This window comes from Panthera leo, chromosome B2 (assembly GCF_018350215.1).
Source record: "Panthera leo isolate Ple1 chromosome B2, P.leo_Ple1_pat1.1, whole genome shotgun sequence".
Classification (NCBI taxonomy): domain Eukaryota; kingdom Metazoa; phylum Chordata; class Mammalia; order Carnivora; family Felidae; genus Panthera; species Panthera leo.
The window spans coordinates 54,103,321-54,113,266 of record NC_056683.1 but is presented as its reverse complement, the minus strand read 5'-3'; the positions used below and the strand labels follow the sequence as shown (position 1 = coordinate 54,113,266).

Here is a 9,946-nt window from a genome sequence, read left to right as displayed (position 1 = left end):
CATTTAAATACCTGAACAGAGAGGAGTGCTGTAAGCCTGGATTCCAGTTCCCTCTGAACTCCATCTAAATACTAATAAACTATTGGTGTAGGGGATTATTTGACCTCATTAAATATATTTTGCCATTATCATGACACAAACTTGGAATCCAAAGAGATGTTGTGAATGGTTTGAAAGTCTTTCATGGAAGTTTAGAATCATCTTGGACTCTCTCTCTCCTATCCTGTAGATCCAATCCATCAGTAAATCCCCTCACCTTTATTTTTAGAATATACTCTGATTCTTCTCTCCAATTCCACTGCTACCACTGTGGTCCCAGCCACCATCAGTTCTCACCTGGATTACTCCCAACACCTTCCTGTCTGGTCTTACTTCTCCTCTTGCCTCTGGTGTATATTCTCAATACAGTAATTACAGTAATCCTTCTAAAGAAGGCAGATCACACCATTAATTCTCAGAAACAGGATCTTTCCCTTCTTTATTTTTCCTTCTTTAGTTACCACCATTGGATACACTTGTTTATGATAATGGATAACACTCTATCCAACCCTCTCTTCACCAGTTATGCGAATCATAAAGGAGTGTGGGCTTTGCTCTGCTCACTGGTATATCCCAGTGCTTAGAACAGTCAGTGGCACATGGTAAGTACTCAACAAATACTGTGTGAGGGAATGCATGAAAGAAAAATAAATCAATGATGTAATGAAGATAAGCATCTTTGTCAATGTCAGAAACATATTTACTTTTTTTAATCACTTACTTTTGATAATAATACATATAATTTTCCGTAATACCATCTAATTACCTCTCCTCTTTGTGTCTAAATTAAGTTCAAATTATGAAGTAATTTAAAAATGATTTTTCAATTGCTTAACAAGTAGAAATATAATCAGTGACAATTATTAAATAAAACATTGAACCACCCAATTATCTTTTTTTAATGGTCATGATTAAATATCCCTTTACTGTCATATAAAAAACTTCATTTATTCTTTACCATACACACCACAAAAACTTCTTAACAGAACATCTGTGTGTGGCACCTCTGGCAGAGAGGTGTTGATTTCTCTTTCCCACATCTGCTTCAGCACTCTTCTTTCTGGATCATCCTTTGTGCTCCTCACTATTGAGCAAGCTCCTGGAAAGGTCTTTAAGGTCCAGCTCATGACTACCTCCTAAAGCCTTGCTTGATGACTTTAACATACAAATGAAAAGTACAATGTGGTCATTTTGGAAAAATGACTGGTAAATTCTCAACCTACATGTCTACTTAAAAAAAATAAAAGCAGAAGGTAGGACAGAACTGACATCTTAAGAAATAAAAACACAAATTGTTTCCAATGTGGATTGGAAAGACTATAGTAAACAAAAACAAGCAGTAATTGTATTTTACACTAAAATATCTAGTTGCAAAGAAGAAAATTTTAGCGATGATTTTTTTTGTCTTAAAGAAAAAATTTATATTTATAGAAAATGTTAAGTTTTGTATGGAATTACTACTCAAAATTTTTAGGAAAGACATTTCTGGTCATGAAGCATATACACAAAGATACTGTGATAAGCCCTTCTTAGTCTTCTAATTATGTAATGTTTTTTATTATTCACAATGGAGCCTGAACATTTAAAAATTAAAAGGGTAATATGAAATGTTGGAGACTGACAATTCAATGATTAATTAAAATGAAGACACTTACAATGAAATAAAAATTTTAAAGGGTTAATTAAGGAAGATTACTCCTGAGTAGACCTTTAACATTATTTTTTGAAGATTATCTTTACACAAATATATATAGAAAAAGACTAATATTATTAAAAATACATTTAATTCTATGCAAACATTTTGACATCATTCCCTTTAAATAGTAGATAATACAATTCACATGATAGTCTAAGCAGGTAAAAGGAATGGAAAGGTTTCTTTTTAATAATTTCAAAGAAATTAGGGTTTGTCTTTTTTTTTTAATTCTACAATGTGCTGCCCCAGTTAAAGTAGGAATATACATCTGAGTGAAACCCACAAAGAACACTGCTGGTAAAAATTTTAATCTGTTTCCATGATCAGTTTTCATTACTCTCTTCTAATAATCATAAACAAAGATCTCAATGGTATTCTATACTAGTGCCACATAAGAAATGGAATTTACAGAAAAACTGATCTATGACAGCTTTATTTATATTCATTTTCACTCTAAAAAAATAAACTAGAATCATTGTACAGTACAAATAAAATTGAAGCACTAATGCTATTTGGGAAACATATAAACAATAGTTGAGGGCTTCTCTATTTTTTAATTCTTTTAACCTAAATATATAAATTCAAAGTTGACTGGAAAACTGTGATAACTATATTAGAATACATGATTTATATTTGCATTAACATGTATTCTACTCCTCTGTACATTTTTGCAAAATAGCACAAAAATACAAAGCAAGTATCAGATGCAAAAGCAAAAAAAGCGTGTTTCCAAATACATTTGTACTAACAGATTTCTGGTCTCCTTTAGAAAACAAACTCAAGAATTCATTATTCTGAGTCTCTTCAAGGCCACTTGATGTTGTGTGGTAATATCTTTATAATTACATTTCCTCAAGACTTCTTCTAATAGCTTCTTCTAATTCCACATCTGCATTAAAAGACAGAATTTCAATATTTAGGGCAGAAAATAAATACATGCTTTATATAAATCTCATCAACTACACTTGGGATGATGTGACAGTTTCTTCATAAAATTTGAGTATTTCAAAACAATAAGAATCTGTATATAATCTCAGGCTGAATTATAATAAATATGAGCTTAATAAGGAACTTGCAAGTTATTTCCATTTAGGGACACGGAAAGTCAACAACCTTCTAGAATCACTTGAGGCAATGCATATAAGAGTTGATATAGGCAAAACCATGAAATGCCAAAATCTCAAAGAGATTAAAAATTTAGTTTGCAGTGCTTGGGTGGCTCAGTAGGTTAAGTGTCCAACTTCGGCTCAGGTCATGATCTCACACTTTGTGGGTCCGAGCCTCACATCAGGCTCTGTGCTGACAGCTCGGAGCCTGGAGCCTGCTTTTGGATTCTCTCTCTCTCTCTCTCTCTCTCTCTCTGCCTCTTGCCTGCTTGTGCTCTCTCTCAAACATAAACAAACATTAAGGAAAAAAAAAAAAAGCTACAGGCTAGTGTATAATGTATGTTAAGTTAAAGCTAGATTCTAGGTCAGGGAGTTGCCCTAAGATGAATTCAAAGGGATGAGGAAATACAAAGAAAACCCAAGATGCTTCTTAGCAAAGAAAAACAAGGTGACAACACTTATAAAAAATATGAAAACTTATTATAAAGTTATAGTAATTAAGAGTGTGGTCCAGTTTCTAGAAGATAATTCAAGGGGACAGCGTCAAGACCTTAGTGTAGGGAAATATTTATTAAACAGAATTTAAAAAAATATTATGGAAAACTACGGTAATTTGGAATGTATTAAAATTACTTTTATTCATTAAAAGACACCATTAAATGAGGAGCATGGGTGGCTAAATCAATTAAATGTCGACTCTTGATTTTGGCTCAGGTCATGATCTCATGGTTTGTGGGTTTGAGCCCCACGTCTGGCTCTGTGCTGATGGTATGGAGCCTGCTTGGGGTTCTCTCTCTCTCCCTCTCTCTCTCAAAATACATAAACATTAAAAAAAAAAAAAGACACAATTAAATGAGTAAAAAGGCAAGACATACAGTGGGAGAAAATATTTACAATACATGGAACTTGCACCCAGAAAGTATTAAAAAATTTTCAACCCTGAAAAATCAATAAAATAATCCACAAGAAAACTATTAAGAAATTTGAAAAAGCACAAAATATTATGGCAAAATGGTCAATAACCTTACTCATCAGAAAAATGTAAATTGAAACTACCAAGAAATAACAGTATATATCCATCACTAGCTAAAATTAAAGAGATCAAATAATTTAAATGATTAGTGAAAATGTACATCAATGGGAACTCACATATGCAACACAGGACAAAAGAAAGTGGCACAACCACTTTGGAAAAACAATTTGGCATTACCTTCTGAAGTTGAACACAAGCAATCCCACTCCTAGGTATATATTCCCATAAATGCACACATATGTGTATTAAAAGACATGTATGGGGGCGCCTGGGTGGCTCAGTCAGTTAAGCGCCCGACTTCGGCTCAGGTCACGGTCTCGCGGTCCGTGAGTTCGAGCCCCGCGTCGGGCTCTGTGCTGACTGCTCAGAGCCTGGAGCCTGTTTCACATTCTGTGTCTCCCTCTCTCTCTGACCCTCCCCCGTTCATGCTCTGTGTCTCTCTGTCTCAAAAATAAATTAACGTTAAAAAAAAAAATTAAAAAAAAAAATAAATAAAAGACATGTATGAGAACATTCACAGTAGTATTACTTGCAACAGACAAAAAGTACAAAGCAAATGTCTATAAATAGGTGAATTGAGATATATATGTAAAATAGAATATTATTCAGATATTAGGAATGAACAAACAAAAGCTACATGCTAACACCTGGATTAATCTATAAAACAACTCGACTAGAAGACACCCAGACACAGGAACACCTGGGTGGCTCAGTCGGTTTAGCTTCCAACTTCAGCTCAAGTCATGATTTCATGGTTCATGAGTTTGAGCCCCACATTGTGCTTGTTGCTGTCAGCACAGAATGAGCTTTGGCTCCTCTGTCCCCCTCTCTCTCCCCTGCTTGTGCACTCTCTCAAAAATAAACATTAAAAAAAAAAAAAGGGCACCCAGACACAAAAGAATATATAGACTCTGCTTGTGCTGTCCAATATGATGGCCACTGACTCTATGTGGCTATTTATATTTAAATCAATTACAATTAAATGAGATTTAAGATTCAGTTCCTCAGTTAAGCTACATTTCAAGTGCTTAATAGCCACACATGAATATTAGCAACCATATGGGTGCTGATATCAAGTATTTTCGTCACAGAAAATTATATTGGACAATGATGATCTGTATGATCCCCTTTAAATAAAGTTCAAAATCGAGCACTACTAAACTAGTATTTCAAGACATGATAGTGGCCACTAACCTTTTTTGGGAAGGAGTGCAGGAAAAGTAACTGGAAGAGAGAAATGAGGGGGACACTTCTAAGGTACTGGTTGTTGTTGAATTACGTTCCCCCCAAACATGTGTCCAAATCTCTAGTACCCAGGAATGTGACCTAATTTGAAAATAGGGTCTTTGCAGATATAATCAATTTAAGATTAGGTCACTAGGGTGAGCCCTAATCCAACATGACTGGTGTCCTTATAAGAAAAAAATACCATGTGAAGACAGACACGCAGGTAGAAGACGGCCACATGATGACAGAGGCAGAGACTGGAGTGATGCATTCATAAACCAAGGAGTGCCTATGACTGCCTATAACAACTAAAAGCTAGGAGAGGGACAATGGCCCTACAGACAACTTGACTTTAGTTTTCTAACCCTTAAAGCTGTGAGACAATAAATCTGTTGTTTTAAGTCATCTAGTTTGTAGTATGTAGTTATGGCAGCCCCAGGAAATTAACATGCTGGTGTTATTCCATTTTTTTAACCTGAGGGATGTAAGATCTTTTGTACAATTTTTGTGTTCGTTATACTATACACATTTACACCCAGAGAACCAAACACTGGAGAATACCAGCATCTAAGTTGGGAGGAGAGGATCAGAATTGAAGGGTTTTAGAGTCCTTTTCTTGTTGCAGAGGCAGACAGCATGTAGGTATACTTTAGTTTTTAAATTACATGTAAAAATGTGGCAAAATGCCAATGTAAGCACAAAAAAAAATAGAAATAAGGTATATAACTTACAAACCAATTAAAAGAAAACAGAAAACTAAAAATATACAAAAACAATTAAATGGTTCCACTTCTTTTTTTTTTTTTTTAACATTTATTTATTTTTGATACAGAGAGAGACAGAGCATGAACGGGGGAGGGGCAGAGAGAGAGGGAGACACAGAACTGGAAGCAAGCTCCAGGCTCTGAGCCATCAGCCCAGAGCCCGACGCGGGGCTCGAACTCACGGACTGCGAGATTGTGACCTGAGCTGAAGTCGGTCGCTTAACCGACTGAGCCACCCAGGCGCCCCTAAATGGTTCCACTTCTAATAATAGTGGAGTAGCTTATGTTGGATTAGCCCTCTCATAGATAACAATTATGAACTATTTTAAGGCACTGGAGAACAAAAAAATCAGGTAGAAACAGGACAGAAGCTGATCACTGAAAGAAGCAAACTGCACAGGGTTCAATCTTCAGCTTTATGGTTTTATTGCCTCAGGGTATTCCTCAGTCCTTGTAGAACAAGAATACAACTTAACCCAGGAAGCGAAACTGTGTGGCTTAAGGCATCATAGACAGAGTTTGAATCATAGAAGCTAGAAAGTGGAGCTGGGGAAAGGAAGTTTTGAAAAAAGAAGGTTATCCCAGAAGAAACAAGAAACCAACAGAAGGAGGATCCTCGAAATCTACAAATTCTTAGTTGACTTCTAAACTGTGCATACAAAGGAGACGATCTAAGATTCTGAGTGAAAAACAACAGTTCGGAAGTAAAAGAAGTAAGCAACTTTAGCTACTGCCTGCTGTGGAGGAGGCAGAGGTTGGAGATTAGGTCTATCAGGTAACTGCCTTCAAAAGAAAAAAAAAACAAACCAAAATCCAAAGAATCTGCAATGTACATCCACAATATCCATATACATCAAAAATAACTTGATTTACAAGGGAAAAAGAAATGTAACCCAACAGTCAAGAAAAATAGCCAATTGAAACTAATCCCCAAGATAACTGAGCTGTTGGAATTAGGAGAAAAGAATTTTAGAAAATTTGTATTTTCAAGGACTTAAGGATGAATGCATAGAAAATGTCAACAGAGAAATGAGATCTATGTAAAATCAAAACAACTAGGAGCACCTGGGTGGCTCAGCTGGTTGAGCGTCTGACTCCTGATTTTGGTTCAGGTCATGATCCCAGGATCATGGGATGGAGCCCCACATCAGGCTCTGCGTTGAACATGGAGCCTGCTTGGGATTCTCTCTCCCAATCTCTCTCTCTCTCTGCCCTCCCGTCCCCACCTCTCAAAAAAAATTAACACTTAAGAAAAAAAGTTCATTCCTTGAAAAAGATCAAATAAATCGATAAATTTCAAGTTAGACTGATCAGGAAAGACAGGAAACAAAAATTACCAATATCAGTAACAAATGAGGAAATATCACCACAGATCCTACAGAAATAAAAAGTACATTTGGTATATTTGACAATTTAGGTAAAATGGACAAATTTCTTGAAAAACACAATTCTCTAAAAACTGACACAAAATTAAGCAAAATCTGACCCTATATATATTAAAGAAAATAAATCTATTATCAAAAAACTTCCCAGGAAGAAAACTCCAGGCCTAGATAGTTTTACCAGTGAATTCTCTAAAACATTTAAAGAAGAAATAAAATCAGTCTTGGAGTGAATTCAACAAAATGGTGGAGTAAGCAGCTGCAAACACCCATCCTTCCACAGAAACACTGAAACACACGCAGAAACCATCAGAAACAACTTTGTTCAAAGTCTGAAAAACATTCAAAGGTTCACAGCAACTAAGCAAGCATTAAATCAAGAAAAAGACAACATAAAAGCAGTAGGAAAGGGGCACCTGGATGGCTCAGTTGGTTAAGTGACTCTTGATTTTGGCCCAGATCATGATCTCACGGTCCTGGGATCAAGCCCCAAGTCAGACTCTGAGTTGACAGCATGGAACCTGCCTGGGATTCTGTCTCCCCCACTTTCTCTCTGCCTCTCCTGCCCATGCACATATGCTCTCTCTCAAAATAAGTAATAAATAAACTTAAAAAAGAACCAGGAGGAAAGCCTAGTGGTCTTTTTACTTGCCCTTTCTTCACCACCTCCTTGACTTGGCAGCAGTCTTGAAAACAACAGAGAATGTTCCTGGTATGGGACTCTGGTCTCTAGTTCCAGATGGAGTACAGTATTTCTACTGTAATTACTGTGTTTGTTTGTTTTAGTCTGTCTGGGGGCTCTGGGGGCTACAAGAAGGATGGATACAAGGCATATGTCTCTGTTTTGCCTTGCTCAGAACCCATTTAGGACCAAAAAGCAGTGGGCATTGCTCAAAACATTTTAAGGTGAATAATAATAAAAAAAAAAAAAAAAAAAACCACAACAAAACATAGCCTGGAGCAAAAGATTATAGTTGAGACATACAAAAGACTGCCTAATAAACACCTAGAAGGAAAACCCCCAGAAACTTTCTTCGGGAAATCAGTGCATTCAAAAGCACCTGCACATGCCCTAGGACAGGATGCACACTAAGAAAATACCTGAAAAGACCCTAAGCTTTCATCACTGGCTGATTTGTAGGCCCAGTGCAAGCCTGGCTAAATGCTGAAGAGCTTCAGCACAAAGCCAAACTGCAAACACTAAGAAAGGTTGTTTTGAGCTTCTGGTAATCAAGGCAGTTTCTGGTAAAACACTAGCTGAACACAAGCTAAAAGAACAGAGATTCAGGAGTGCCTGGTTGGCTCAGTTGGAAGAGCATGTGAGTTCGAGCCCCATGTTGGGTGTGGATACTATTAAAAAAAAAAAAAAAAATTAAAAAAAATAGAGACTTAGATACTTTAATGACCAGACATGTATTTTTTGCAAAAATACAGTTGATCTTGGAACAACACGAGTTTGAACTGTGTGGGTCCACTTTTATATGGATTTTGATAAATACAAATACAGTACAGTACTATAAATGTATTTTCTCTTCCTTATGGTTTTCTTCATTTTTTTTTCTGTAGATTATTTAAGAAAATAGTATATAACACATATAACATACAAAATATGTGTTAATCGACAGTTTATGTTATTGGTGAGGCTTCCAGTCAACAGCGGGCTATTAGCAGTTAAGTTTTGGGGGATATAAATTTCTGATTGTGTGTTGGGTGGTGTCAGTGCCCCAACCCGTTGGGTTTAAGGGTCAACTGTAGTTTGGAAAAGCAACCAACCAAACAGACAATTACAACCTTTAATAATAACAGCAAACTGTGGGGAAGAGATATAATCTTATTTCCAGAGGTACTGTAGTATTTGCATACCCAGTTTTCAACAACAACAAAAACAAAGAATACAAAGAAACAGAAATGTATGACCCATTTGAAGGGGAACAAAAAATGAATTAAACTGTCCCTGAGAAAGCCTAGATATTGGACTTCCTGGACAAGGACTTTATATCAATTGTCTTAAATAAGTTCTAAGAGCTAAAGTATATTATGGACAAAGAACTAAAGGAAACCAGGAAAGCAATGTATGAACAAAATGAAGTTATCAATGAACAGATGGAAATTATGAGAAGCCAGCAAATAGAACTTCTGGAGCTGAAAAGTACAACTGAAATAAAAAATTCATTCTAAAAGTTTAACAAATTTAAGCAAACAGAAAAAAAAGAATCAGCAAACTTGAGGATAGGGCAATTTATCCAGTTTGAAGATCAGAAAGAAAAACGGAGAAAAGCAAGCAGAGGCTAAGAGACCAGTGGAGTACCATCAAATGCAGTAAGGCAGGCATTATGGGAGCCCCAGAAGGAGAAAGGGGCAGAAAGAATATTTGAAGAAATAATGGCAAACAAATAGCCCAAATTTGATGAAAGATATGAACCTATGCATCCAAGAAGCTCAACAAACTCCAGGAAGAAACTGAAAGAGATCCACATTGAGACACATTATAATCAAACTGTCAAAAGCCAAAAACAACAAAAGCAGCAAGAGAGAAGCAATTCATCATGTATAAGAAATTCTCAATAATAAAATTAATAGCTTAATTTTCATCAAACCATGGAGGCCAGAAGGCAGTGAGATAACATATTTAAAGTGCTGGAAAAAAGACCTATAAACCAAGAATTCTATATCCAGCAAAACTAGTCTTCAAGAATGGA

The 9,946-nt window shown here is 36.0% G+C and overlaps 1 protein-coding gene across 4 annotated transcripts in view; it reads right to left on the bottom strand.

Annotated features, from left to right (window-relative positions):
* Positions 1-727: 727 nt before the first annotated feature.
* Positions 728-9,946, bottom strand: part of ZNF451 (zinc finger protein 451) — an 88,385-nt gene continuing 79,166 nt past the window's right edge. For all 4 annotated transcript variants that reach the window (XM_042939093.1, XM_042939095.1, XM_042939094.1 and 1 more), the window contains one exon: positions 728-2,624. In XM_042939093.1, coding sequence (XP_042795027.1) covers positions 2,578-2,624 — 47 coding nt within the window. In that variant the 3' untranslated portion in view covers positions 728-2,577. The remainder of the gene's footprint in view (positions 2,625-9,946) is intronic.